This window comes from Mirounga angustirostris, unplaced genomic scaffold (assembly GCF_029215605.1).
Source record: "Mirounga angustirostris isolate CCGP_5_RB_7025 unplaced genomic scaffold, mMirAng1.0.hap1 SCAF_3, whole genome shotgun sequence".
Classification (NCBI taxonomy): Eukaryota; Metazoa; Chordata; class Mammalia; order Carnivora; family Phocidae; genus Mirounga; species Mirounga angustirostris.
In genome coordinates, this window is record NW_026991711.1 from 61,444,729 (window position 1) to 61,470,437 (window position 25,709).

Here is a 25,709-nt window from a genome sequence, read left to right on the forward strand (position 1 = left end):
CTGCCTGTGTTCTTCTCTAGGATTTTGATGGATTCCTGTCTCACATTTAGGTCTTTCACCCATTTTGAGTCTATTTTTGTGTATGATATAAGTAAATAGTCCAGTTTCATTCTTCTGCTTGTGGCTGTCCAATTTTCCCAACCTACTTTGTTGAAGATTAGTTGACCATAGAGTTGAGGGTCCATTTCTGGGTTCTCTGTTCTGTTCCATTGATCTATATGTTTGTTTTTGTGTCAGTACCACACTTTCTTGATGATTACAGCTTTGTAATAGACTTTAAAGTCCGGAATTGTGATGCCACCAGTTTTGGTTTTCTTTTTGAACATTCCTTTGGCTATTTGGGGTCTTTTCTGGTTCCATACACATTTTAGGATTATTTGTTCCAGCTCTGTGGAAAAAGTTGATGGTATTTTGATAAGGATTGCATTGAATGTGTAGATTGCTCTAGGTGGCATAGACATTTTAACAATATTTGTTCTTCCAATCCATGAGTATGGAATGTTTTTCCATTTCTTTGTGTCTTCCTCAATTTCTTTCATGAGTGTTCTATAGTTTTCTGAGTACAGATCCTTTGCCTCTTTGGTGAGGTTTATTCCTAGGTATCTCATGGTTTGAGAGGCAATTGTAAATGGGATCAACTCCTTAATTTCTCTTTCTTCTGTCTCATTGTTTGTGTATAGAATTGCAACTGATTTCTGTGCATTGATTTTATATCCTGCCACATTGCTGAATTCCTGTATGAGTTCTAGCAATTTTGGGGTAGAGTCTTTTGGGTTTTCACATAGAGTATCATGTCATATGCAAAGAATGAGAGTTTGACTTCTTCTTTGCTGATTCGGATGCCTTTTATTTCTTTTTGTTGTCTGATTGCTGAGGGTAGGACTTCTAGTACTATGTTGAACAGCAGTGGTGATAGTGGCACTATCCCTGCTGTGTTCTTGATCTTAGGGGAAAAGCTCTCAGTTTTTCTCCATTGAGAATGATGTTCAATGTGGGATTTTTGTAGATGGCTTTTATTATACTGAGGTATGTTCCCTCTATCCCTATACTCTGAAGAGGTTTAATCAAGAAAGGATGCTGTACTTTATCAAATGCTTTTTCTGCATTTATTGAGAGGATCATATGGTTCTTGTCCTTTCTTTTATTAATGTAGTATATCACATTGATTGATTTGCGGATGTTGAACCAACCTTGCAGCCCATGAATAAATCCTACTTGGTCATGGTATTGCCCTAGCGCTGGAGTTTTGCAGTTCTCATTGATAGGTGAACTTGGTCTTGGCTGGATGTTCTTGCTGATCTTCTAGGGGAGGGGCTTGTTGCTTAGATTCTCAAGTGTCTTTGCCCCAGGGATTGCTAGGGGGCCAGGCTAAATAATCTGCTCCAGTTTGCTCTTTATGACTTTTGTTCCCTCAAGGCTCTCTGCAGCTTTAGAGGATGAGAATGAAAATGGCAGCCTCCCAATCTCCAGCCCAGAGCCAAGAGCTCATGGCCCCACCACTCAGTGCACCCTCAGGGAAAAGCAGTCAATCACTCCTGTCTCCCTGGCCTCTGTCTGCACTCCATGTTCACCCAGCCCCTGACCGAGCGTTTCTATCTCAGGCATAGGACGCTGTTTTGAGTCTCCAAACCTTGCAGATTCCTGTGGCTCACACCTGTGCCACTCCTCCCAGGGTTTCACTGATTCTGCCACATCTTGGGCCCCTGCTCAGAGAGCAGTCACTGGACCATCCCTCTATTGGTGGTTTATGGCAATCCCGGGGCTGAGAGTCCACTCCTGGGCTTGCTGATTGCAGCCAGCTTCCCTGCTCTGATGCCTGGGAGCTCTGTGGCACTCAGGCTCCCCCGGTCTTCCTGTGACCCCGAGGGTCCTGAGACCTCACTGTCCCACCTAGAGTTCCACCCCCACTTAGCCACTTGAGTCCCTTTCAAGCCAGGGCGTCCCTCACCAGAGCAGACTTCTAAAAGTGCTGATTTTGCACTCTGCTGCTATATCACTTTCTGGTTGATGGCTGACGGAGGCTCCCCCAACCCACGGTTTATCTTCCCATCTATTGCCTCGGATTCACTTCTCTGTATGTTCTACCTTGCAGAAAGTGGTTGCTTTTCTGTTTGTAGAGTTGCAGCTGTTCTTTTTTTAGATCTCTGGTTGAGTTCCCAGGTGTTCAGAATGATTTGATAGCTATCTAACTGAATTCCTGGGACCAGATGAAACTAAGGTCTCCTACTCCTCTGCCATCTTGGACTCCTCCCCATCCCTTTACTTTCATTGTGCATATGTTTTTAGTTCTGACGTGAGTCTCTTGTAAGCAGTACCTAGATGGGCCTTGCTTTTTTATCCATTTTGTCACCCTATGTCTTTTGATTAGAGCATTTAGTCCATTTAAATTGAAAGTAATTATTGATAAATGTGTATTTATTGCCGTTTTGTTACTTGGGGTTTTTTTTGTTGGTTGTTTTTGAAGTTCTCTTTTCCCTTATTCTGTTACTCTCTTCTCTCATGGTTAGTTTGCTTGCTTTAGTGATATACTTGGATTCCTTTCTCTTTATTTTTTGCATATCTGTTATTGGTTTTTGATTTGTGGTTATCATTATATTCATATATAACATTTTATGCATATAGCAGTCTATATTAAGTTTATGGTCACTTAAGTTTGTCATTCTAAAAGCACTAAATTTTTACTCCTCTCCCCTCCCATGATTTAGGTACACTGTATCATACTCTACATTCTTTTATTTTGGGAATGCTTTGAGTGATTTTTATAGATGCACTTATTTTTTATTGCTTTTGTGCTTCCCACTTTTCTTACTCTTACTTATGGTCTTTCCTTTCCACTCAAAGAGTACCCTTTAGCATTTCTTGTAGGGCTGGCTTATTGGTCATGAATTCCTTTATCTTTTGTCTGGAAAACTCTTCATCTCTCCTTCTAGTCTGAATGATAGCCTTACTGGATAGAGTATTCTTGGCTGTGCATCTTTTCCTTCCAGCACTTTAAATATATCATGCCACTCTCTTCTGTCCTGCAACATTTCTGCTGATAAACCAGCTGATATTTTGGGGGGGGGGTCCCTTATATGTAACTGTTTCCTTTTTTCTTGCTGCTTTTAAAATTCTCTCTTTATCACTACTTTTTGCCATTTTAATTATTGTATATCTTGGTATGGATATCCTTGGATTGAGTTTGTTGGGGGTTCTCTGTGCCTCCTGGACCTGGATTTCTGTGTCCTTTTCAGAATCGGGGAATTTCTCAGCTATTATTTCGTCAAATTTTCTGCCCCCTTTTCTCTCTCTTCTTTCTGGCATCCCTATAATGTGAATGTTATTATGCTTGATGGTATTGCTGAGTTCCCTTAATATACTCTCATTTTTTAACTAGTCCTTTTTCTTCATTCTGTTCAGCTTGATTGCTTTCCATTACTCAGTCCTCCAGGTTGCTGATCCATTCTTCTGCTTCCTCTAGTATATTATTTATTCCATCTAATGTATTTTTAATTTCAGTTATTGAGTTCCTCATCTCTGGTTGGTTCTTTTTTATGTTTCCTATCTCTTTGTTGAGGATCTCACTGAGTTCCTACACTCTGTTCTCAAGTCCAGTATCTTTATGGCCATTACTTTAAATTTTCTATTGGACATGTTACTTATCTCTGTTTCATTTAGCTCTCTTGCTGTCATTTTGTCCTGTTCTTTCATTTGGGACATATTCTTCTGTCTCTTCTTCTTATCTGTCTGTTTCTATGTGTTAAGAAAGTCAGCTATGTCTCTTGCTCTTGAAAGTAGTGGCCTTATGAAGAAGAGGTCCTGTAGTACCCTGAAGTGCTATGTCCCCTATTTACCAGAAACTGGTACTTCAGGGGTATCTCCCATGTGTGTTGTGTGTGCCCTATGGTTGTGTCTTTGCCACTTTTTCCTTCAGTCCAGTCATCTACAAGTCATCTTTGCCTGTTGTAGGCAGATTTGGGTCCCTGTGTTGTTGGGCCTGTCTGGAGCCTCCTTGGACTTGATTTTAGTCAGACCAGGCATATACCAGAGATGCAGTAGCACCAAACTGCAGGCACTTACCCTGTGTTTTCCCCTGAAAAGCTTTTATTGGTGGACAGTACTAAAAGTCAGACCCCTTGTCTGCCCCCAGCCCACTGCTGGGGCTGTCAAACTGCTGGTGTATGGGGTCTGCTTTCCCTCTCTCTGGGGCAGGAGTCACTTTGGAGTGGTGCTGGCCCCCGTCAGGGCTGCTTGCCCACTGCCATGGCTGTGGCACCACTTTGTTTTTAGTTTGTTTAGTTTTTTTTTTTTCTTAAGATTTTATTTATTTCAGAGGGGCAGGGGAGAGAGCTCAAGCATGAATGAGGGGAGGAGGAGACGGAGAAGCAGACTCCCTGCTGAGCAGAGAGCCTGATGCCTGATGCAGGGCTTGATCCCAGGACCCTGGGATCATGACCTGAGCCTAAGGCAGACGCTTAACTGACTGAGGCACCCAGGTGCCCCTGTGACACCACTTTGGATGGACATCCAACAAGTGTGTGTTGGAGGAGGTGGGTCTGCAGAAGAATGCAGGGTGGGGCATGTGATGCTAGCAAGGTCCATGTCAGCCCTCTGCTAGAGGGGACCTATAGCCTCCCAAAACTTCCTTTCAAGGCAGGCAGGAGGGGTGGATCTGCAGAAGAGCTCTGGGGCGGGGTGCACTGTTAGTAAGCAAAATGGAGAGTGTTTGTGTTACACTGGTTCCCCAGATGTTGTATATCTAGACTGGGGGCCTGGGGAGCAAAACAGTACCTGCCAGCTCTTTTGTTCTTGGAAAAGTCTCCTGAAGATCCCTGCCCCTCCAGCACAGGCTCTAAGATTAGTAAACAAATCTCCCTCCCATATATCTCAAGTGTTTTTCAAACTGCTGCTTCCATGCTGTATCTCAGCTGGGCTGTTGTGCTGTCTCTTTAAGGGTGAGAACTCAGTTTCTTATAGTCCTCAGGGTTTCCCTGAGCCTGGCCAGCTGATTTTTAAAGTTCTAGGAGTTAAGCCCACTGACTGTAAGAATTAGTGAAGTTAGGCTCCTCTGGTTTTCAAAGCCAAATGTTATGGGGATTCATCTTCCCAGTGTAGATCCCCCATGCCTGGGATGCCTATTGTGGTGTCTCCTTCTCTGTCCTCTCCACACCAGTGGTGTCCTATCCTCCCACAGACAGTCCTGAGGGTCAGTTTGGCTCCCAACAGCATCTCTTCCCTTTGTAGCCTCTTCAATGTGGACTGTTCTCTACATTTAGTTGTGAAGAGTCTGCTCTACCAGTATTCAGGTCATTTTCTGGTTTATTTGCACTGATGTGAATGTTACCTAGGTGTATCTGTGGGACAAATTGAACCTAGGATCATCCTACTCTGCCATCTTTCTTGGAAGTGTCTTGTTTTTCAATAAGAATTTATACTTTCCTTCATAATGTCTTGCATTTTTTTTTAGTATAGTTGACACGCAATGTTTCATATGGTCTTGCATATCTTTGTTAAATTCATTCCTAGACATATTGCTGCTACAAATGGAAGCTGGTTTTTAATATACATTTGGATTGTTTCCAGTTTTTACTACTATAGATAATGTTTCTATTATAAATATATGTTCCTTGTTGCACATGTTCTCACATTTATTTTGAGTATGTACCTTGGAATATAATGTTCGTGTTTAGGATAATGAATCTCAAACTTGAATAGATGATGTCCAAAAACAGTTGTACCAATTTACACTCCATTGGCATCGTTTGAAATTTCCATGTGTTCCATATCTTTACCAACAATTAGAATTCTTAGTCTTTTTATTTTTAGCCACTGAGTGTGTGTGGGTGTATAGTTGAATCTCATCATGGATTTAATTTGCATTTCTATTATTACTAATAAAACTGGGAAAGTTTTCATCACAGGTTTATTAGCCACTTGGATATCCTTTGTTATGAAGTAACTCTTTAATTTCCTTGCCCATTTTTCTCCTGACCCATTTTTTCTCCTGAATTTTTGGGGTTTTTTCCCAATCGAGTTGTGGGAGTTCTTTACATATTCTGGATTTCAACTCTGTTATTTGTTATATGTATTGCAAGAAACATTTTCTGCTCTGTATTTTGCATTGTTGTGTTTTATGAGTATCTTTTGGTTAACAGACATTCTTAGTTCTAACATAGTGTATATCATTCTTTCTCTTTATAAGGTTAGCGTTTTTGTAACTTGATTAAGAAATCTTTCCCTGAGTTTAAGAAGACATTCTCCCATGATATCCATTTGGAATTGATTTTTTTTTATTCTTATGTTAATCCCCATACATTACATCATTAGTTTTAGATGAAGTGTTCCATGATTCATTGTTTGTGCATAACACCCAGTGCTCCATGCAGAATGTGCCCTCCTCAATACCCACCACCAGGCTAACCCATCCTCCCACCCCCCTCCCCTCTAGAACCCTGTTTGTTTTTCAGAGTCCATCGTCTCTCATGGTTCGTCTACCCCTCCGATTTCCCCCGCTTCATTCTTCCCCTCCCGCTACCTTCTTCTTCTTCTTTTTTTTTTAACATATATTGCATTATTTGTTTCAGAGGTACAGATCTGAGATTCAACAGTCTTGCACAATTCACAGCGCTTACCAGAGCACATACCCTCCCCAGTGTCTATCACCCAGTCACCCCATCCCTCCCACCCCACCCTCCACTCCAGCAACCCTTAGTTTGTTTCCTGCAATTAAGAATGGAATTGATTTTTGTGTGTGTGTGATGCAAGGGTTTCATCTTTTTCCCTATGGTTATCTAATTGTTTCAGCACACTGATTGGAAAGACTTTTATTTCTTTATTGCCAAGGGGCATGGTTCAGTTTCTGAACTTTCTATTCTGTTCATTGATCTTTCATCTATCTGTGTGCCTGTCACACAACTATCTTATTTACCATAGTTTTCTAATAAGTCCTGATTTCCAGTCAAAGGAGCCCTCTGGTCTTGTTCTTTTTCACAATTATTTGGGTTTTTGTTTTTTCTCAAAATTTTATTTAAATTCTAGTTAGTTAACATATAGTGTAATATTGGCTTTAGGAGTAGAATTTTGTGACTCATCACTTACATATAACTCCCAGTGTTCATCATAACAAGTACCCTCCTTAATACCCATCACCCATTTAGCCCATCCCCCACCTACCTCCCTCCATCAACCCTCAGTTCTCTATTCTTAAGAGTCTCTTATGGGGTGCACCTGGGTGGCTCAGTCATTAAGTGTCTGCCTTCAGCAGGGTCCTGGGATCGAGCCCCAGACTGGGCTCCCTGTTCTGCAGGAAGCCTGCTTCTCCCTCCCCCACTGTCCCTGCTTGTGTTTCTGCTCTCACTCTCTCTCTCTGTCAAATAAATAAATAAAATCTTAAAAAAAAAAAAAAGAGTCTCATGGTTTGCTTTCCTCTCTCTTTTTTTTTCCTTCCCATATGTTTATCTGCTTTGTTTCTTCAATTCCACATATGAGTGAAATCATATGGTATTTGTCTTCTCTGATTGACTTATTTCACTTGGCATGATACCCTCTAGTTCCATCCACATTGTTGCAAATGGCAAGATTTCATACTTTTTGATGACTAAGTAATATTCCATTGTGTATATGTACCACATCGTCTTTATCCATTCATCTGTTGATGGACATCTGGGCTCTTTCCATATTTTGACTATTGTGGACATTGCTGCTATAAACATTGGGGTGCATGTGTCCCTTTGAATCACTATGTTTGTGGGGTTCTTTTCAAGCCCCATGTTGGGTATAGAGATTACTAAAAAATAAACTTAAAAAAAAGAAAGCTTATATATTTTTGGTTACATTTATTCCTGAATATTTTTGATACTATTATAAATGATATCCCTTGAAAATTTTTATTTTCTAAATGTTTATTGTTGCTCTGGCATGCAATTCATTTTATTAACCTTGCAATTAGCAACCTCACCAAACTTTCTTCGTCTAATTTATGTGTAAATTCTTTTGGATGATATGGTACATGCTTACATCATGTGAAAATAATCAATTGCATTTCTTCCACTTCAATTTTTTTTTTTTTCCTAGCACTGGCTCAAACCTTTGGTCCAGTGTTGAATTAGAAATGGTGACAGCAGTCATCCTTGTTCTGTTCCTGCTTTAAAAAGAAAAGCTTTCAAGTCTCTCACCAATTACTTTAGGGTGTGTGTATGTGTGTGTTTTATTTATTTAATTTGTTTATTTGCCAAAGAGAGCATACACACAAGTGGGGGGGGGCGGTTAGAGGGGGAAGGAGAGGGACAAGCAGACTCTGCAGAGCCCCATGCAGGGCTCAGTCTCACGACCCTGAGATCATGACTTGAGCAGAAAGAGTTGGACACTCAACTGACTGAGCCACCCAGGCACCCCTTGTGTATTTTAGATACTATCAGATTAAGAAATTTCTTTAATTAATGCTAAGTTTTTATCATCAGTGGATGTTAAATTTTATCAGAAGGTTTTTGAGTCCTTAACATGATATAATTTTTACCTTTATTCTATTAATATGATTGATTGCATTGGTGAATTATCCTTATATTCCTAGAATAGACACAATTTTGCTGTGCTCTATTATTTTTCATAAATTGTTGGATATTTAATTTTAATTAATTAAAATTTAACCTTAAGAATTTTTGTATCCATGTCATAAGTATGATTGGTTATAATTTTTCTTTTCTCATAATACTCTTTTCAAATTTTGGCTTCATAAACCAGAATTGGGTTATGTTTCCTCTTTTTTAAAATTCTCTCAATGAGCTTGTATAAATTGACATGTTTTTCCTTAAATATAATGTGGAATTCTCTAGTGAAGCCACATTGGCCTCAGTGTGGGGATTTGGCCGCATTTTCTTTGTGGGGAAGTTTTTAAATTGTGGTTCAGTTTCTTTATTAGATATAGAATTATTTACAGTTTTATTTATTCTACCCATTTTTGGTAGGGTGTATTTTTCCAAGCACTTGTCCATTTTATCTACATTTTCAAATGTCTTGGCATCACATTGTTCAAAATATCATTGTATTCTAATGTCTATCATGGTGGTCCCTTTTTCATTCTTACATTATTGTTTTCTTTTGATTAGTCTCATCAGAGATTCATCAATTTTATTAGTCATTTTAAAGTACCAAGTTCTTTTGGCTTGATTGTTTCTCTTGTTTGTTTCCTAGTTCATTAATTACTATTATATTTAGTGTTTCCTTTCTTCCACTTTGTTTGGTTTAATTTGTTCTTTTTTTAAAAAAACTTCTTTAAAGGAATGATTAACTCATAGATTTTCAACTTTTTCTTTTCTATTTGGTATTTCAGGCTATATTTCCCTCTAAGAATTTTTTAGCTTCATCCCACAAATTTTTATATGTAGTATTTTTATCAGTATTTAGTTCAAAATGTTTTCTATTTTCCATTGTGCTTATTTCTTTGACCCAGGTATTATGTAGAAGTATACTTTCTTATTTCTAAACATATGAGTATTTTGTAATTATCTTTTAGGAGTTGATTTCTGCTTGTATTGCATTGTGGTCAGAGAATATATTACCTATTTTTTTTTAGTTCTTAGAAATTTGTTTATACTTGCCTTGTGGTCCACAGTTCAGTCAATTTTATGAAATCTTTTCCGTGCAATTGGAAGTGTATTAAGCATTGTTGTGAACAGTGCTCTGTATCTGTTAGGTCATTTGTAAATTGTTTTATTCAAATCTTCTGTATCCTTACTGACATTTTATTTTGGTTTGATTGAAATTTTACAATATAATTACTTCCTCCCATGTAGCAATTATGCTAAAGATTTCAACTTGCATCCTCCATTTAGCTATTGATTTTTTTATGTTGGCTTTGTATCGAGCAATGTACCTGAACTCTCATTAATTTTAGGTTCTAGCCTGTAGATTTACTTGGATTTTTCTAATCTGAAAGTAAGGAAAGTTTTGTTTCTTCTGTTTTTATCCCTACACATTTGATTTCTTTTTCTTACTGCACTGGCTAAGCCCTATAGTACGGTGTTAAATAGGAACAGAGAATAACGGACATTTTATTTAGTTCCTGGCTTTAAAGGGAGTGCTAACAACATTTCAACATTAATATGATGTACAGGTTTCCTGCTATCTGAAAGTAGAGCATTCCTATGAAAATTTGCATAAGCCAAAATGGTGTGAAATAAAGAAGCAATTACCATTAATTTATATGGAAAATGTTTAGAGCATTCCCAGACCTGAAAAAATAACCCGTCTTAGCCTTTTCCGGTATCTTAGGACACATCTTGCTAATGGATGCACAAAATAAATCAAGGTAAACCACAGATGCTCACAGACACAGTTCAAAGCTACAGTGGCTTGATACTTAGATGCTGAGTGTATTTCCCAGGGTGGGAGCTTGGCGGTATCACTCTCGCTGCTCTGAGCGTGTGCTGCCTCCGTAAGTACTCACTGCAAAATAAATGCTGAACCGTATTTTTGCTTTATTCCTTCTCTTCATAAAAGTGAAAATCCTCTTCAGATTGCTTTCACTTAGCAAAAACAGGTGCTGACATGGGTTTTTCATAAAAGTGAAGTGGCATAATGCAAACTTTTGAAAAAATGGAGGACACTTAACACCTGGTAGGTATTTTGGTAGATTCCCTTCATCAAGTTAAAAAGGTTTCCAGGGCGCCTGGGTGGCTCAGTGAGTTAAATGTCCAACTCTTGATTTTGGCGCAAGTCATGATCTCAAGTCTGTGGGAATGAACCCCTCTGTCAGGCTTTGAGCTGGGTGTGGAGTCCACTTAAGATTCTCTCTCTCTCTCTCTCTCTCCCTCTGCCCCTCTGCATCCCACTCAATGTGCCTTCTCTCTCTCTCTCTCAAAAAAATAAATAAGTAAAAAAAGAAGTTCCTAGTTTTACTTGGCTCTTAAAACTGTGAATATATACTGAATTTTAGTAAATGGTTTTTTTCCTGCACTTACTGAGATGATTACAAGGTATGTCTCTCTTAATCTGTAAATATGATATATTACATTAATACAGGTTTCTGATATAAGATTATTCTTGCATTTCTGAGATAAATGGAACTTGGTATTGATATGTATTTTTTCTACTGCTGGATTCACTTTGCAAATACTTTAAGTTTTAACATCTATATTCCTAAGTGCCATTGGTATAAAGTTATCTTTTATTATATTTTTGCAATTTGGGAATCTATTATATTAGTGCTAGTAAATGAGCTGTAAATTTTTCTCTTTTTTACCATTATCTAAAAGAATTTATAAAAGAAAATATTTCTTATAGATTCGGTAACAATGTCATCTTGTTCTTTTGGAGGGAGGTGGTAAAAAAGACTGTAAATATAATTTTTAATGCGATGTTGTTTTATTCAGGTTTTCCCTTTTTCAATTTTTTTAATTGATATTTTCATTTAAGTTTTTTTTAAGGTTATTTTAGAGAGCGGGAGAGAGCATGGGGGTGGGGGGGGCAGACCGAGAGGGAGAGAGAATCTCCAGCAGACTCCCCGCTGAGCAAGGAGCCTAACCTGGGTCTCCATTTCACAACCCTGAGATCATGACCTGAGCCAAAATCAAGAGTTATATGCTCCACCAGCTGAATCACTCAGGTGCCCCTGTTTTCATTTAAGTTTTTTAAATGATTGACTTATTAAAGTTATTCTTACAGTGTTTTTGAATTTCTGCTATACAGTAATTTTGACCCCTGTTTTATTTCTAATATTTGTCCCTCCTCTCCTTTTCTAAAAATCGGGTGCTTTTTTGTTTTGTTTTTGTTTTGTTTTAAAGATTTTATTTATTTGACAGAGAGTGGGAGAGTACAAGCAGGTGAATGGCAGAGGGAAAGGGAGAAGCAGGCTCCCCGCTGAGCAGGGAACCCAATGTGGGGCTCAATCTCAGGACCCTGAGATCATGACCTGAGCCAAAGACAGACACTTAACCAACTAAGCCACACAGGCGCCCCTAAAAATCACTTTTATAAGAGATTTGTGTCTTCGTTTCTTGAGGAAAAAAGCACTGGTGTTTAATGTTATCAATCATGTCTATTTTGTTTTCTGTTTCATTTCTGTTTTAATATTTCACTTTTTACTGTGATCTAGAATCAAATTGTGGCCCAGGGACTAGCAAAATCTTCATATCCACCTCAGACCTACTAAATTAGAATCCACACTTTAATAAGATTCTCAGATGCCCTGTATATCATTGACGTTTGAGAAGCACCAGTCTAGATGATTGCTCAGTAACGGTTTAGAGTGTTTTTCCCCTTTAATTTTTTCCCCCTCTGGTTTATCTAAAGATTTGCTTCCCCTGGGCACTGATTTAACCATTTTTCTTCCGACTGGAGGAAAGAACAATGCGAACTTTTAGCATTTTGGGCTCCCTCAAAGCTCACCTTTAGGAATGTTTGGGCCCTTTCTCCTTTTACTTAGAGGAAGGGGAAAAAAAACGAAGGGCATCATCTGGGTTGCACTTTTCTCTCCCTTTAGCCAGCATGGCCAAAATCAGCCAGGGGAACCAGCAAGCCAGTTCATATATGGTTGAATCTATTTGTTTTTAATTCCATAGGTAACTACCACCTCTTTTTCCATTTATCTATGGATGGACACTTGAGTTGCTTCCATATCTTGGCTTTTGGAAATAATGTTGCAATAAACACAGGGGAGCAGATACCTTTTCAAATTTTGAATTACTGGATCATATGATAATTCTATTTTTAATTTTTTGAGGAACATCCATACTGTTTTTCACAGTGGATGCACCAACTTGCATTCTCACCAAGAGTGCACAAGGATTCCTTTTTCTCCACATTCTTGCCAACACTTGTTATATATTTTCTTGTCTTTTTTATTCTAGCCATTCTGACAGGTCATCTGTCAGGTGATATCTCATTACAGTTTTGATTTGCATCTCCTTAATGATTAGTGATGTTGAGCATCTTTTCATTTGTCTGTTGGCCATCTGGTATGTTGTCTTGGAAAAATGTCTATTCAGGTCCTCTACTCATTGTTTCATTGGATTGTTTGGGGGGTTTTGGTGTTGAGTTGTGTAAGTTCTTAATGTATTTTGGATATTAATTCCTTATCAGATATATCATTTGCAAGTATCTTCTCCTGTTCAGTAGGTTGTGTTTTCAATTTGTTAATGGTTTCCTTCACTATGGAAAAATTTTTATTTTGGTTTAGTCCCAATAATTTATTTTTGCTTTTGTTTCCCTTGCCTAGGAGACAGATGTAGAAAAATATTGCTAAGGGTAATGTCAAAGGGCTTACTGTCTAGGTTTTCTTCTAGGAGTTTTATGGTTTCAGGTCTCACATTTAGGTCTTTAATCCATTTTGAGTTTATTTTTGTGTATGGTGTAAGTGGTCCAGTTTCATTCTTTTGCATGTAGCTATCCAGTTTTCCCAGCACCATTTATTGAAGAGATTGCCTTTTCCCCATTGTATAATTTTTATCTCCTTTGTCATTAATTAATTGACCCAATAAGCATGGGTTTATTTCTGGGCTCTCTAATCTGTTCTATTGATCTATGTCTCCACTTTTGTGCCAGTACCATACTATCTTTTTTTTTTTTCCTTAAAGATTTTATTTATTTATTTGAGAGAGAGAGAATGAGATAAAGCATGAAGGGGGGAGGGTCAGAGGGAGAAGCAGACTCCCCGCTGAGCAGGGAGCCCGATGCGGGACTCGATCCCGGGACTCCAGGATCATGACCTGAGCCGAAGGCAGTTGCTTAACCAACTGAGCCACCCAGGCGCCCACCATACTATCTTGATTGCTACAGTTTTGTAGTATATCTTGAAATCTGAAATTGTGATAACTCCAGCTTTGTCCTTTCTCAAGATTGCTTTGATTATTTAAGGTTATTTGGTTCCATACAAGTTTAGAATTCTTTGTTCTAGTTCTGTGAAAAATGTTGTTAGTATTTGGATAGGGATTGCATTAAATCTGTAGGATCCTTTGGATACTATGGACATTTTAACAATATTAGTTCTTCCAATCTATGAGTATAGAATATCTTTCCATTTGTGGTGTCTTCAATTTCTTTCATCAGTATTTTATAGTTTTCAGAGTATAGATCTTTCACCTCCTTGGTTACGTTTATTCCTAGGTTTTTTATTATTTTTGATGCAATTATAAATAAAATTGTTTTCTTAATTTCTCTTTCTGCTACTTTGTTATTGTTGTATACGAGCATAACCGATTTCTGTGTATTAATTTTGTATCCCATGACCTTACTGAATTTATCAGTTCTAATAGGTTTTTTTAAAGATTTTATTTGTTCAGAGAGAGAGAGAGAGACAGAAACAGAGAGCACAAGCGCTTGCATGCAGTGGGAAGAAGGGTAGAGGGAAGGAAAGAATCTGAAGCCGACTCTGCGCTAAGCTTGGAGCTCATGCAGGGCTCAGTCTCACAACCCCAGGATCATTACCTGAGCCAAAATCAAGAGTTGGTTGCTTAACCAGCTGAGCAACCCAGGTGCCCCAGTTCTAATAGTTTGAAATCTTCAGGATTTTCTGTACATAGTATCATGTCATCTACAAATAATGACAGTTTTACTTCATTCTTAATAATTTGGATAACTTTTATCTCTATTCTGTCTGATTGCTATGGCTAGGACTTCCAGTACTATGCTGAACAAAAGTGGCAAGAGTGGACATCCTTGTCTTGTTCCTATTAGAGGAAAAACTCTCAGTTTTTTACCGTTAAGTATGATGTCAGCTGTGAGTTGTTCAGATATGGCCTTTATTATGTTGAGGTATGTTTCTTCTAAACCCACTTTGTTGAGAGTTTTTATCATGAATGAATGTTAAATTTTGTCAAATGCTTTTTCTACATCTATTGAGATGATCATATGATTTTCATTCTTTGTTGATGTAGTGTATCATGTTGGTTGATTTGCAAGTATTGAACCATCCTTGCATCCCCAGAATAAATCCAACTTGATTGTGGTGAATTATCTTTTTGATATATTGTTGAATATGATTTGCTAATATTTTGTTGAAGATCTTTGCATCCAAGTTCATCAGAGATATTGCCCTGTAGTTTTCTTTTCTTTTTCTTTTTTTTTTTTTTTTGTAGTGTTTGTCTGGTTTTGGTATCAGGGTAATGCTTGCCTTGAAGTATATATTTGGAAGGTTTCCTTCCTCTACTATTTTTTTTAATAGATCAAGGATAATAGGTATTAACTCTTCTTTAAATGGCTAGTGGAATTCACCTGTGAATCCATCTGGTTCTGAACTTTAGTTTGGTGGTAGTTTTTGATTTCCAATTCAATTTTGTTATTTATAATTGGTCTGTTCAGATTTTCTGTTTCTTCCTCATTCAGTTTTGGAAGATTGTATGTTTCTAGGATTTTTTCCATTTCTTCTAGACTGATTAATTTGTTGGCATATAATTTTTTTGTAGTACTCTCTTATAATCCTTTGTATCTCTGTGGTGTTGGTTGTTACTTCTCTTTTGCTTCTGATTTTATTTATTTGGGTCCTATCTCTTTTTTCTTGATATGTCTAGCTAAAGTTTTCTCAATTTTGTTTATCCTTTCAAAGAACCAGCTCTGTTTCATTGATCTTTTCTATTTATTTTTAGTGTCTATTTATTTTTGCTCTAATCTTTATTACCTCCTTTCTTCTACTAGCTTTAAGCTTGTTTGTTCTTTTTCTAACTCTTTTAAGGCATAAGGTTAGGTTGTTTATTTTAGATTTTTCTTATTTCTGGAGGTGTTTGTATTACTATAAACTTCCCTCAGACAGCTTTTGCTGTCTCCATGAATTTTTTTATTTCCCTTTTGATTTCTTCATTGACCCATTGGTTGTTTACTAACATGTTATTTAGCCTCTATATGTTTGGTTTTTTTCCACTTTTTCTTGTGATTGATTTCTAGTTTTGTAACAATGTGGTCCAAGGATGCATGATGTGATTTCAGTCTTCTTAAATTTAATGAGGTTTATTTTGTGGTCTTCCTGGAGAATTTTCCATATGTATTTGAAAAGAATATGTATTCTGTTGATTTTGGATGGAATGGTCTATATATATATCTGTTATGTCCATTTGGTCTAATATGTCATTCAAAGATAGTTTTCTAATGCATTTTCTGCCTGGATAATCTCACCTTTGATGTAATTGGGGTGTAAAAGTCTCCTACTAGTATTGTATTACTGTTAGTTTATCTATTCAGGTGCTCCAATATTGGGTGCATAGATATTTACAATTGTTATATGCTCTTGTTGGATTGATCCTTTTATCCTTAAATAATGCCCTTTTTTGTGTGTCTTGTTACAGTGTTTGTTTTAATGTCTCTTTTGTCTGATTTAAGTATTACCACTCCAGCATTGTTGTTTTTTTCAATTTCCATTTGCATGAAATACCTTTTACCATCCTTTGATTTCCAATTTATGTCTATGTAGGTCCGAACTGAGTCTCTTGTAGGAAGCATAGATATGGATCTTATTTTTTCATTCTGTCACCCTATGTCTTTGATTGGAGTATTTAAGTCATTTATATTTAAAATAATTATTGAGGGGCGCCTGGGTGGCTCAGTCAGTTAAGCGTCTGCCTTCAGCTCAGGTCATGATCTCAGGGTCCTGGGATCAAGCCCCACATCAGGCTCCCTGCTCAGTGGGGAGCCTGATTCTCCCTTTCCCCCTGCTCATGTGCTTTCTCTCTCTCACTCTTTCTCTCAAATAAATAAATAAAATCTTTAAAAATTTTTAAATAATTATTCATAGGTGTGAACTTATTGCCATTTTAAAAATTATTTTCTGGTTGATCTTTGTAGTACTTCTCTGTTCCTTTCTTCTTCTCTTGTTCTCTTTCCTTGTGATTATGACTTTTTGGTGTTATGCTTAGCTTTCTTTCTCTTTATTTTTTGTGTATCTATTATAGGTTTTGGGGGGTCCTGGTTGCCATGAGGTTTGTATATAACATCCCAAGTATGTAACAGTCTGTATTAAGCTGATGGTCACTTAAGTTCAAACACATTCTAAAAGAAAGTTTTTACTCCCCTTCCATGTTTTATGTATATGTTATCATATTTACATTTTTTTATAGTTTTCTTCTAATTATTGCTTTTTTCTTTTCCACTTAAAGAAGTCCCTTTAATATGTCTTGTAAGGCTGGTTCAGTGGTGATGAACTCCTTTACCTTTGCCTGAGAAACTCTATTTCTCCTTCAACTCTGAGTGATAGCCTTGCTGGGTAGAATATTCTTGGTTGTAGGTTTTTTTCCACTCAGCTCTTTGAATGTATCATGCCATTCCTTTCTGACCTGCTGAAAAATCAGCCAATAGCCTTAGGGGGGTTTCCTTGTATGTAACTTTTTGCTTCTTTCTTGCCACTTTTAAATTCTCTATCTTTAACCTTTGACATTTTAATTATTATGTATTTTGATTTGGACCACCTTGGGCTCATCTTGTTTGGAACTCTCTGTGCTTCCTGAACCTAGTTGTCTGTTTCCTTCCTCAGGTTAGGGAAGTTTTCACCTATTATTTCTTCAAATAAGTTTTCTGCCCCTTTCTGTTCTCTTCCTAGGACCCCTATAATGGGAATATTTGTTTTCTTGATGTTGTCGAAGGGATCCCTTAACCTACTCTTTTTTTTTTAGTTCTTTTATTTGCTGTTCAGCTTGTGTGTTTTCCATTACCATGTCTTTTCGGTTGATGATTTGTTCTCCTGCATCTGCTAATCTGTTGATTCCCTCTAGTGTGTTTTCATTTCAGTTACTGTGTTCTTCAACTCTAGTTGGTACTTTTTTATGTTTTCTATCCCTTTGTTGAAGTTCTCACTGAGTTCTTCCATTCTTCTCTCCAGTCCAGTAAGCATCTTTATGATCATGACTTTAAACTCTTTATCAGGTATATTGTTTATCTCTGTTTCATTTAGTTCTTTTTCTGAGGTTTTTTCTTACTCTTTTGTGTAGAGCATATTCCTCTGTCTCCTTATTGTACTTGACTTTCTGTGTTTGTTTTCATGAATTAGGCAGATCAGCTACTTCTAAACTTTGAAGGAATGGTCTTGTGTATGGTCATCCCCTGTGTAGACAGTGTGTACCTGGTGACTTTGGCTGACTGGAGCTGTGGATGGCCTGGGCTGTGGGTCCCAGAACACTCCATGCTGGGTTTTCCTGGTAGGATGGCCAGAGCTGTAGTAGGCACTGGCCAGGGTGGCCCCTGGGCTCTCTGCACAGAGGACATCCTATCAGAATGGCTGAAGCTGAAATGAGTACCATCCAGGGAGTCCCTGGGCTCTCCATGCAGAGGGTGCTTTGCAGAATGGCTGAAGCTGAAGTAGGTGCAATTAGAGGGATACTGGCACTGTCCCCACAGAAGATGCCCTGATGGGGTGGCTGGAGCTGAGGAAGAGGCTGGAGGTCCCAGGGCACTTCATATAAGGGGCACCCTGGTTGGGTGGGTGGACTTAAGGTGGTATGCAGGCCAGGGGGTCCTGGGGTGCTTTTCACAGCGGATGCCCTAACAGGCAGCTATAGCTAAAGTGAGTGTGCAGACCAGGGCAGTCCTGGGGATCTCCAGAGGGTGCCCTGAGAGGACAGTTGAAGCTGAAGAGGGTGCAAGTCAGTACCCTGGGGTGCACCATGCAGGGGTTCTCTGGCAGGTTGTCTGGAGCCAAAGCAGGTGTGAATTGGGTTGTTTCTATGGAGGAGGGGAGTTTGGGATCTTCCTATGTCACCATCTTGGACTGGAATTCCCCTCTTTTAGTTACATTTTAGGTGCTTTACGCAACTCTAAGGGACAAACATTCATGCACACTCACACATGTATACACACTACCACTCTCATGTCAGGAAAATTACCTAAGTCTCTGCTTACAGATTCAAGAATTGGACTATAGATTGTGCATTGTGGGGAGGATGATAGACACACCTGAGAAATAATAAAGTTTAAGGATTGATATAAAAGATCATATAAACTGGCATTAAGATGTCTTTGATGGGGCGCCTGGGTGGCTCAGTTGGTTGAGCAACTGCCTTCAGCTCAGGTCATGATCCTGGAGTCCTGGGATCGAGTCCAGCATCAGGCTCCCTGCTCAGCAGGGAGTCTGCTTCTCCCTCTGACCCTCCCCCCTCTCATGTGCTCTCTCTCTCCTCTCATCCTCTCTCTCAAATAAATAAATAAAATCTTAAAAAAAAAAAAGATGTCTTTGATGATGTGAAAGTTGCTTAAATCCATAGAACCTCAGTTTCTCCCTCTTTATGCAGGGTATTTACCTCACGAAGTTGTTGTAAAGATTCTATGAGATCTGCAGAGTATTATCCAAGTGTTAGTTATAATTATGAAATCCAAAACTATATTTTATTTAGAGATGCAAGATGCTTCTTCTGACTTCAGGATAACAAAAGGTCTCTTACAGACTTCCATCTAACCAACTGGGTGAATATTCTGATGTTCTCTATTCCCTCTATAATCACACCTGTGGTGTCCATTGGCATGTTGAAGCTAGTAAGCTTCAATTTAGTGTGCCTATGTGTTTCTGTTTCCACCAGTGTCTGTCAAATAATCAAATATTATATAGATCTGTAAAATGTCAGAGTGAACAGAATGTTAAAATTTTATGAGCCCTTAGTTGAATGTTTCAAGAAGATTCAAAGAAGTTGAGTGGCTACAACCAAAATTGCAGCTGAATTAAATGCAAGGAAGACTAATATAAAACACTGGGAGAAAAATCCCAGTAGTAAAATCTAAGAGGTTTCTTCACCTAGATTGCTCTAAAAAAAAAAATCTGAAACTAGAAATTATAGATGATGCAGTGGTTTATACCATGGACCTGGCCTTTCTAAGAAAGAACTCCAACTGGGAGACTCACGCTTAAAAAGTTAAAACCTTTGTCTAATATCAGAAATTTAGTGAATAAGTATACATTTATGTTTTAAGATAAAATATTGAAGGTAAGTATGTATCATTTTTATAATTCCCTGCTGTACCTGACTTGACTGGATGATAGGCATCTACTGTGTCTGTGATTGTATATAGCCACAAGGACAGAGAACCTGCAAAAATGTTTTTCAGATGGGAAAGTACCAGTTATAGAGACCCAGAGATGTCCTCCAGACAGAATTGAAATGTTAACAGTCTATACCACTGAGAGCTGGGTTGTTAATAGTCATGATTTCCATTAGCAAGAAGCCTTTATATATCACAGATTGAGGTGGTAAAAAGTCTTTTTTGGAAGTACTTGGCTTAGAATGTTTTTCAAACTATGGGTTGCAAAATAAGTTTAGTTGTTCGTTGAAAAAAAGAGGGGATAGAATAGAAAATAGAATGTATCTGAAGTTAAAAGGGTAAGCTTGAAATTACACCAAGTAAGTTCAGCATACACTGGCTAAGACAAAAGCTACAGATAACTGTAGAAATAAAAGAAGCACCATATTTTTTAAATCAAATTTTGTATAGCAGGGCAAAAATACAAATTAGAATAAGACATAAACTTTGAGGATGAAATGACATGAAATCAAGGGTTTGCTTTTAAAATGCTATAGGGGGCACCTGGGTGGCTCAGTTGGTTAAGTGTCCAACTCTTGGTCTCAGCTCAGATCTTGATCTCAGGGTCATGGGTTCAAGTCCTGCACTGGGCTCTGTGCTGGGTGTGGAACCTACTCAAAAAAAAAAAAGTTTAAAAAATGAAATGCTTTAGAAGAAGACAGGAAGAAAAACAGGGAGGGAGGGAAGAGGAGAGAAACAAGTACAGCAATATAATATACTCTGGGAAGCATATATGGAGTTCTTTATACTGTTCTCTTTATCTTCACGTATGTTTTGTAACACACTAAAGACTCAAAAATAGAAGAAAAATGGGTATTATAAATGCTGTGTCATGTTTTGGTTTCTGATCATATTTTATCTTTTATAGGTACTTTTATTTATGTTAGTTAGTAAAACAGGGTGTGTAATTAGTTCTTAATTGGTAAGTAGCTCTTGCTCTCTAAAGTCCTAGAGTAGACCTCACTGCCTCCTTCCCGCAGTCCCCAGCAGTAGTGATTCAAGAACAATATACACGTGCGCCTGTGTCTTCGTGCCCACAGGGCAGAATTCCAGGTACAACCTCAGAGCAGTGAAACAGCTTTGGCTAGTCCTGAATTAAAATCTTTTGAACAAGAACTTCCAGAGTGAAAGAAAATCGATGCAAAATGAGCTCTTTGAATATTTCTTTTTTTTTTTTTAAGATTTTATTTATTTATTTGACAGAGAGATAGAGAGCACAAGTAGGCAGAGTGGCAGGCAGAGAGAGAGGGAGAAGCAGGCTCTCCGCTGAGCAGGCAGCTGGACGTGGGGCTCGATCCCAGGACCCCAGGATCATGACCTGAGCCGAAGGCAGCCGCTTAACCGACTGAGCCACCCAGGCGCCCCTCATTGAATATTTCTGATAGCATCTTTATACCAAGTACTGCCATGAACAGTGGTTCATGGACTAACTTCTTTTCTTTTCCAGGAAGAACTGGAACTATGATTTGTGCCTACCTTATTGCCAGTGAAATATTTATAACTGCAGAGGTATGAAAGACGTTACTACAGACGATCTTGTGCTGATTGAATTTGATAGTTCTGAAACCTCACTGGTAGGATGTTAAGATGATTCTCTGAGTCATGGTACTTAGAAAAGTTGTAATTGGAGATGCACTTATTAGAAAGCCTGGTTTTGATACATTATTTTTTTTCAAAGTTTTATTTAAATTCTAGTTAGTTAATCTACCATATTTCCTTGTTTAATTTGCACTGGTTAGGAACCTAGGTGCTTCTTACTCTAGGCCAGGACTAGGGTGAGGTCCATGAGACACTCACCTTAGGCACAAAATTTAAGGGAATGCCAAAATTTTCAGTAATTAAGAGAAATAATCTAATGCAGTATTTTTTTAAATCAAAATTAATGCAAAAAAAATCCATGATGTCTACAGTAATACCAACATTTTAAATGAAGATAGAGCCTAATAGGGACAGGATTATAATGGGGTAAGGTCAAGCTGTCCAAGTAGAAAACAACTCCACAGTCATAATGCCTCTTACACCTCATTTCATCCCAGCCCCATTCTTATGCCCCCAGATAGGGGACGGTCTCCTTCCTCACAAGAATAATATCAAGACTGGTTTGGTAAGTTCTCCAAAGGACCTCCAACATCCTTAGAAGCACTAGGTAGATAAAAGGTACATTTTCCAATGCATAACAAAGTTACTGGATGTTATTAACCTCTTGTAGTCAATATCTATGGGGTCTGTTGGAGGCTGTGCTCTCTGAAAATTTCTGCAGAGACAGGGTAGGCTATTTCCAGTTCTTAAAGTGGGGTTCTCAGTCTTCTTTCTGCCATGATCGAGCTGAGAAGCTCTCACTGAATGGACGTGCCCAGCAGCTCTGCTCCCTACTTGGCCTGCAGTCTGAGAAGAGAAGCTTCGGGTTGTCTACAGTGCCCCACCCTCTGGTGCCACCATCTGCTTTGTTCCTAATTTTTAACACACAGGTTAGGAAAATGGATGTTCTCATACAGTGTTTTTCAAACTGGGTCCAATCTATCAGTGAGTTGTAAAGTCAACTTATTGGGTTGTGACTAGCGTTTTTTAAAATAAAATGTACTAGATTAGAATAGAAAATATCAAAAGGTCAGTATTGTTTTGTGAAACTTTGGTTTCAGTTGTGTGTGTGTGTGTGTGTGTGTGTGTGTAAAAAGCCTTGAAATGACTTTTTTTGCTGTTAATTTTAGTTTGAGCAGCCTCTGCCCAAAGGCCGCGGACTTAAGGAAATAATGTGCCCTTAGAACCTTTAAGAATGCCTTACACAGGAAAAAGAAAGTGCAGATGAACCATGATTGCATTGCCCCTTTTTCCGTAGGAGAGCCTTTATTATTTTGGAGAACGGCGAACAGATAAAAGCACCAGCACTAAATTTCAGGGAGTTGAAACTCCTTCTCAGGTAAGTTGTCTTTCTTAAAAGGGGGTTCTTTGGGGAGTTTGGCACCTATTATTTGGTTTCGTTTTGGACTCTTTACCTCTGGTGAAGGGGCAGCTCCACTCTGGTGCCTGTGACTGGCTGGATCCCTCCCAAGACCCGAGAGCCACGCCTCTGAGTCCCCCCGGGCATCCTGCTGTCCATTTTACATTGGTCACTGCTTACAGAGTTCAAGAGTTGATTCCCTTCCCAAAGTAGGAAGGTCTAATTTCTAAGATTCCAGGCTCGAAGATTATGGAAAGTCACTGGCCTTTGACTCCCCTCTGAGAGGAACTGAGTCTTTCACAAACCCCTACTAGGACAGTTCACCTCTTGTAGGACATCACGTGTGTGTGTGTGTCTGTGTGTGTCTGTGTCTGTGTGTGTGTGAGAGAGAGACAGAGTCAGAGAAGGAGACAGAGGAGGGGGCTGCTGTATTTTGAAAGAAAAAAGGGAAATTAAAATCTTTCAAAAACCTATTCTATTCAGACACTATTGTACTTTGATATATATTATCTCATTTAATACTCAGAAAATCCATGTGAAATACATGCAGTTACCCTATTTTATCCTTTTAAAAATGTTTTATGAATAATTTCAAACATAAAAAGTTGAGACAATCCTATAATGAATCCCCTTACAGTCCTCACACCACTTCAACCATCATTTTATCATGTTTCATTCATTCCCTCCCTATTCTCCTCATACACATACACCCCTTCTCCACAGAACCGTCTAGTGTGGAGGAAATCCCAGTCATCAGATGATTTTATCTCACAAGGATTTTAGTGTGACATCTCACATAGACTCTTGGTGGGGGAGGAGGACACCTTAAAACCATTGATCATATTTAAAAATATTATATCTTAAGGGGCACCTGGGTGGCTCAGTCGGTTAAGCGTCTGACTCTTGATTTCAGCTCAGGGTCATAATCTCAGAGTCATGAGATCGAGCCCTGCAATGGGCTTTACATTCAATGGGGAGTCTGCTTGAGATTCTCTCTCTCCCTCTCCTTCTGCCCCTCCCTCCCTCTAAAACAAATAAATAAATCTTTAAAAAATAAAAATAAATAAAAATAAAAATATTATACCTTAATGATATCTTAATAATATCCAATTTCCATCATTACCTTAAATGTTTCTAAAATTTAGTTTGTTTCAATCAGGATCCAAACAAGGGCGAAACATTTCATTTGGTTGCTAGATCTCTTCAGTCTCTTTTAGTTGATAGGTTTCCCACCTCTCTCTTTTATTCCTTGTAATTTGTTTATTCCAGAAACTGGAATATTTATCTTATAGAGTTCACAACATTCTAGACTTTGTTGTAAAAACCATGCTAGGGATATTATATTCATTATCTCATTTAATATTCTCAAAATCTGAGTGGACCCCATTACAGTTCCCATTTTACAGGTTGGGAAAGTGGGTTCAGGGAAACTAACTTGTTGAACCAAGAACTCAAATCCAGCTCTGGCAGACTCTGAAGCCCATTATTTCCCATCCTGTGCACAGCTTCTCTACATTGCCTTTTCTGTATTGCTCCTCAAGCTGAAGTAAGAGCTGGTGAGGAACCCTTAAGTAGACATGGATGTGGCTGTGCCTGAAAGTTTGGAGTTAAGTGCTGGGAGCCAGTTAGATACCCTTGGCCTTTGGTAGCAGCACAATGTAACTGCTGAGCTAGATGTTTAGTTTGGGACAAAAGAACGCAGCCTTATCCACTGATACTTTTCTGCCACCCCCAAGCGAAAAAGGAAGGAAAAAAAGTCAAAGGCCATAGGCTAAAAGTCATCAACGAACTTACTGAAGCCTAGTCAGGGAATCATGCCCTTTCCATGCTCAAGACCCGTACTGGTTTCTGACAGCCGGTGGCCCTCAAGGTCTTCTACAGTGTGACTTTTCCAACCATTTCTTGCACTATGTGCCTCCCATGTCCCACACACCAACACATTTGGACTGTTTAGGGTTTCCCACCCTGTCCGCTGCTCATGGAGGCCCCTCTCCAGGAGCCACTTTCCCTCTGAACATAGAGAGTCTCTCGCTTTTTCAGTTCTTACAGCACTTCGTGTTTTTCGGGGGGACTAAGTTACTTCTCACAATTCTCTAGCTGTTTGAAGTGGTGACTTCTCTACCCCTTTTGCAGCCAAGGTCCATGTCTTACCCATCTTAGCACCATTTGCCTCCCAAAGTGTCTCACACAGTATCCCCTTTGTGTGTAGGGAATGCTTACTAGACACACGTTCGTTGTACGAACTTCTGCTCCAAAGCCTTGTTGTCTGAGGCTGTAGGAGAAGGAAGAGTGGGGGCAGAAGCAGCTTGAGGGCCCTGGTGGGTTACAAGACTTCGGTGGAAAGTAGAGAATCTTGTGGCAGGAGCCGAGGGGCTGTTAGATGGAACTCCTTCAAGGATTCTCCCTGCACATCTGCCCTCCCCCCACCACTTCTGCACCCTGCAGTTTCTCTAACTCCAGCCCAGAACTGGTACATACTGGTACATCATAGGCTACAAAGGACTCTCTTCCAATTCACTGGACTAACAAGACAAGGACTTGGCCTCAGGTGTGAGTGCTGGGTTGGCAAGGCCCCAGGACAGAGTTCCCTCCATGGGGGGTGGTAAATCGCAGATACTGTCATATTTTGATTGTGCTTTGTGGCGGGCTCTGTGGACTACATTTCATCCATCCCCAAGTTAAGAACTTGCATGAGCCTTTCTTTTGACTGGCCCTTTCCAATGGAAAGTATGGCAGTTAATTTTATTAACACTTCCCATTGGGTGGGGGGAAAAAGTCCAGTTGATTCAGTACCAGAACTCTTCCACTT

General features: G+C 38.8%; 1 protein-coding gene across 1 annotated transcript in view; it reads left to right on the forward strand.

Annotated features, from left to right (window-relative positions):
- LOC123840197 (phosphatidylinositol 3,4,5-trisphosphate 3-phosphatase TPTE2-like) overlaps nucleotides 1-25,709 on the forward strand; it is a 113,371-nt gene that overhangs the window by 68,557 nt on the left and 19,105 nt on the right. The window contains exons 11-12 of the mRNA XM_064586153.1: nucleotides 21,410-21,471; nucleotides 22,799-22,879. Of these exons, the coding sequence (XP_064442223.1) occupies nucleotides 21,410-21,471; nucleotides 22,799-22,879 (143 nt within the window). The remainder of the gene's footprint in view (nucleotides 1-21,409; nucleotides 21,472-22,798; nucleotides 22,880-25,709) is intronic.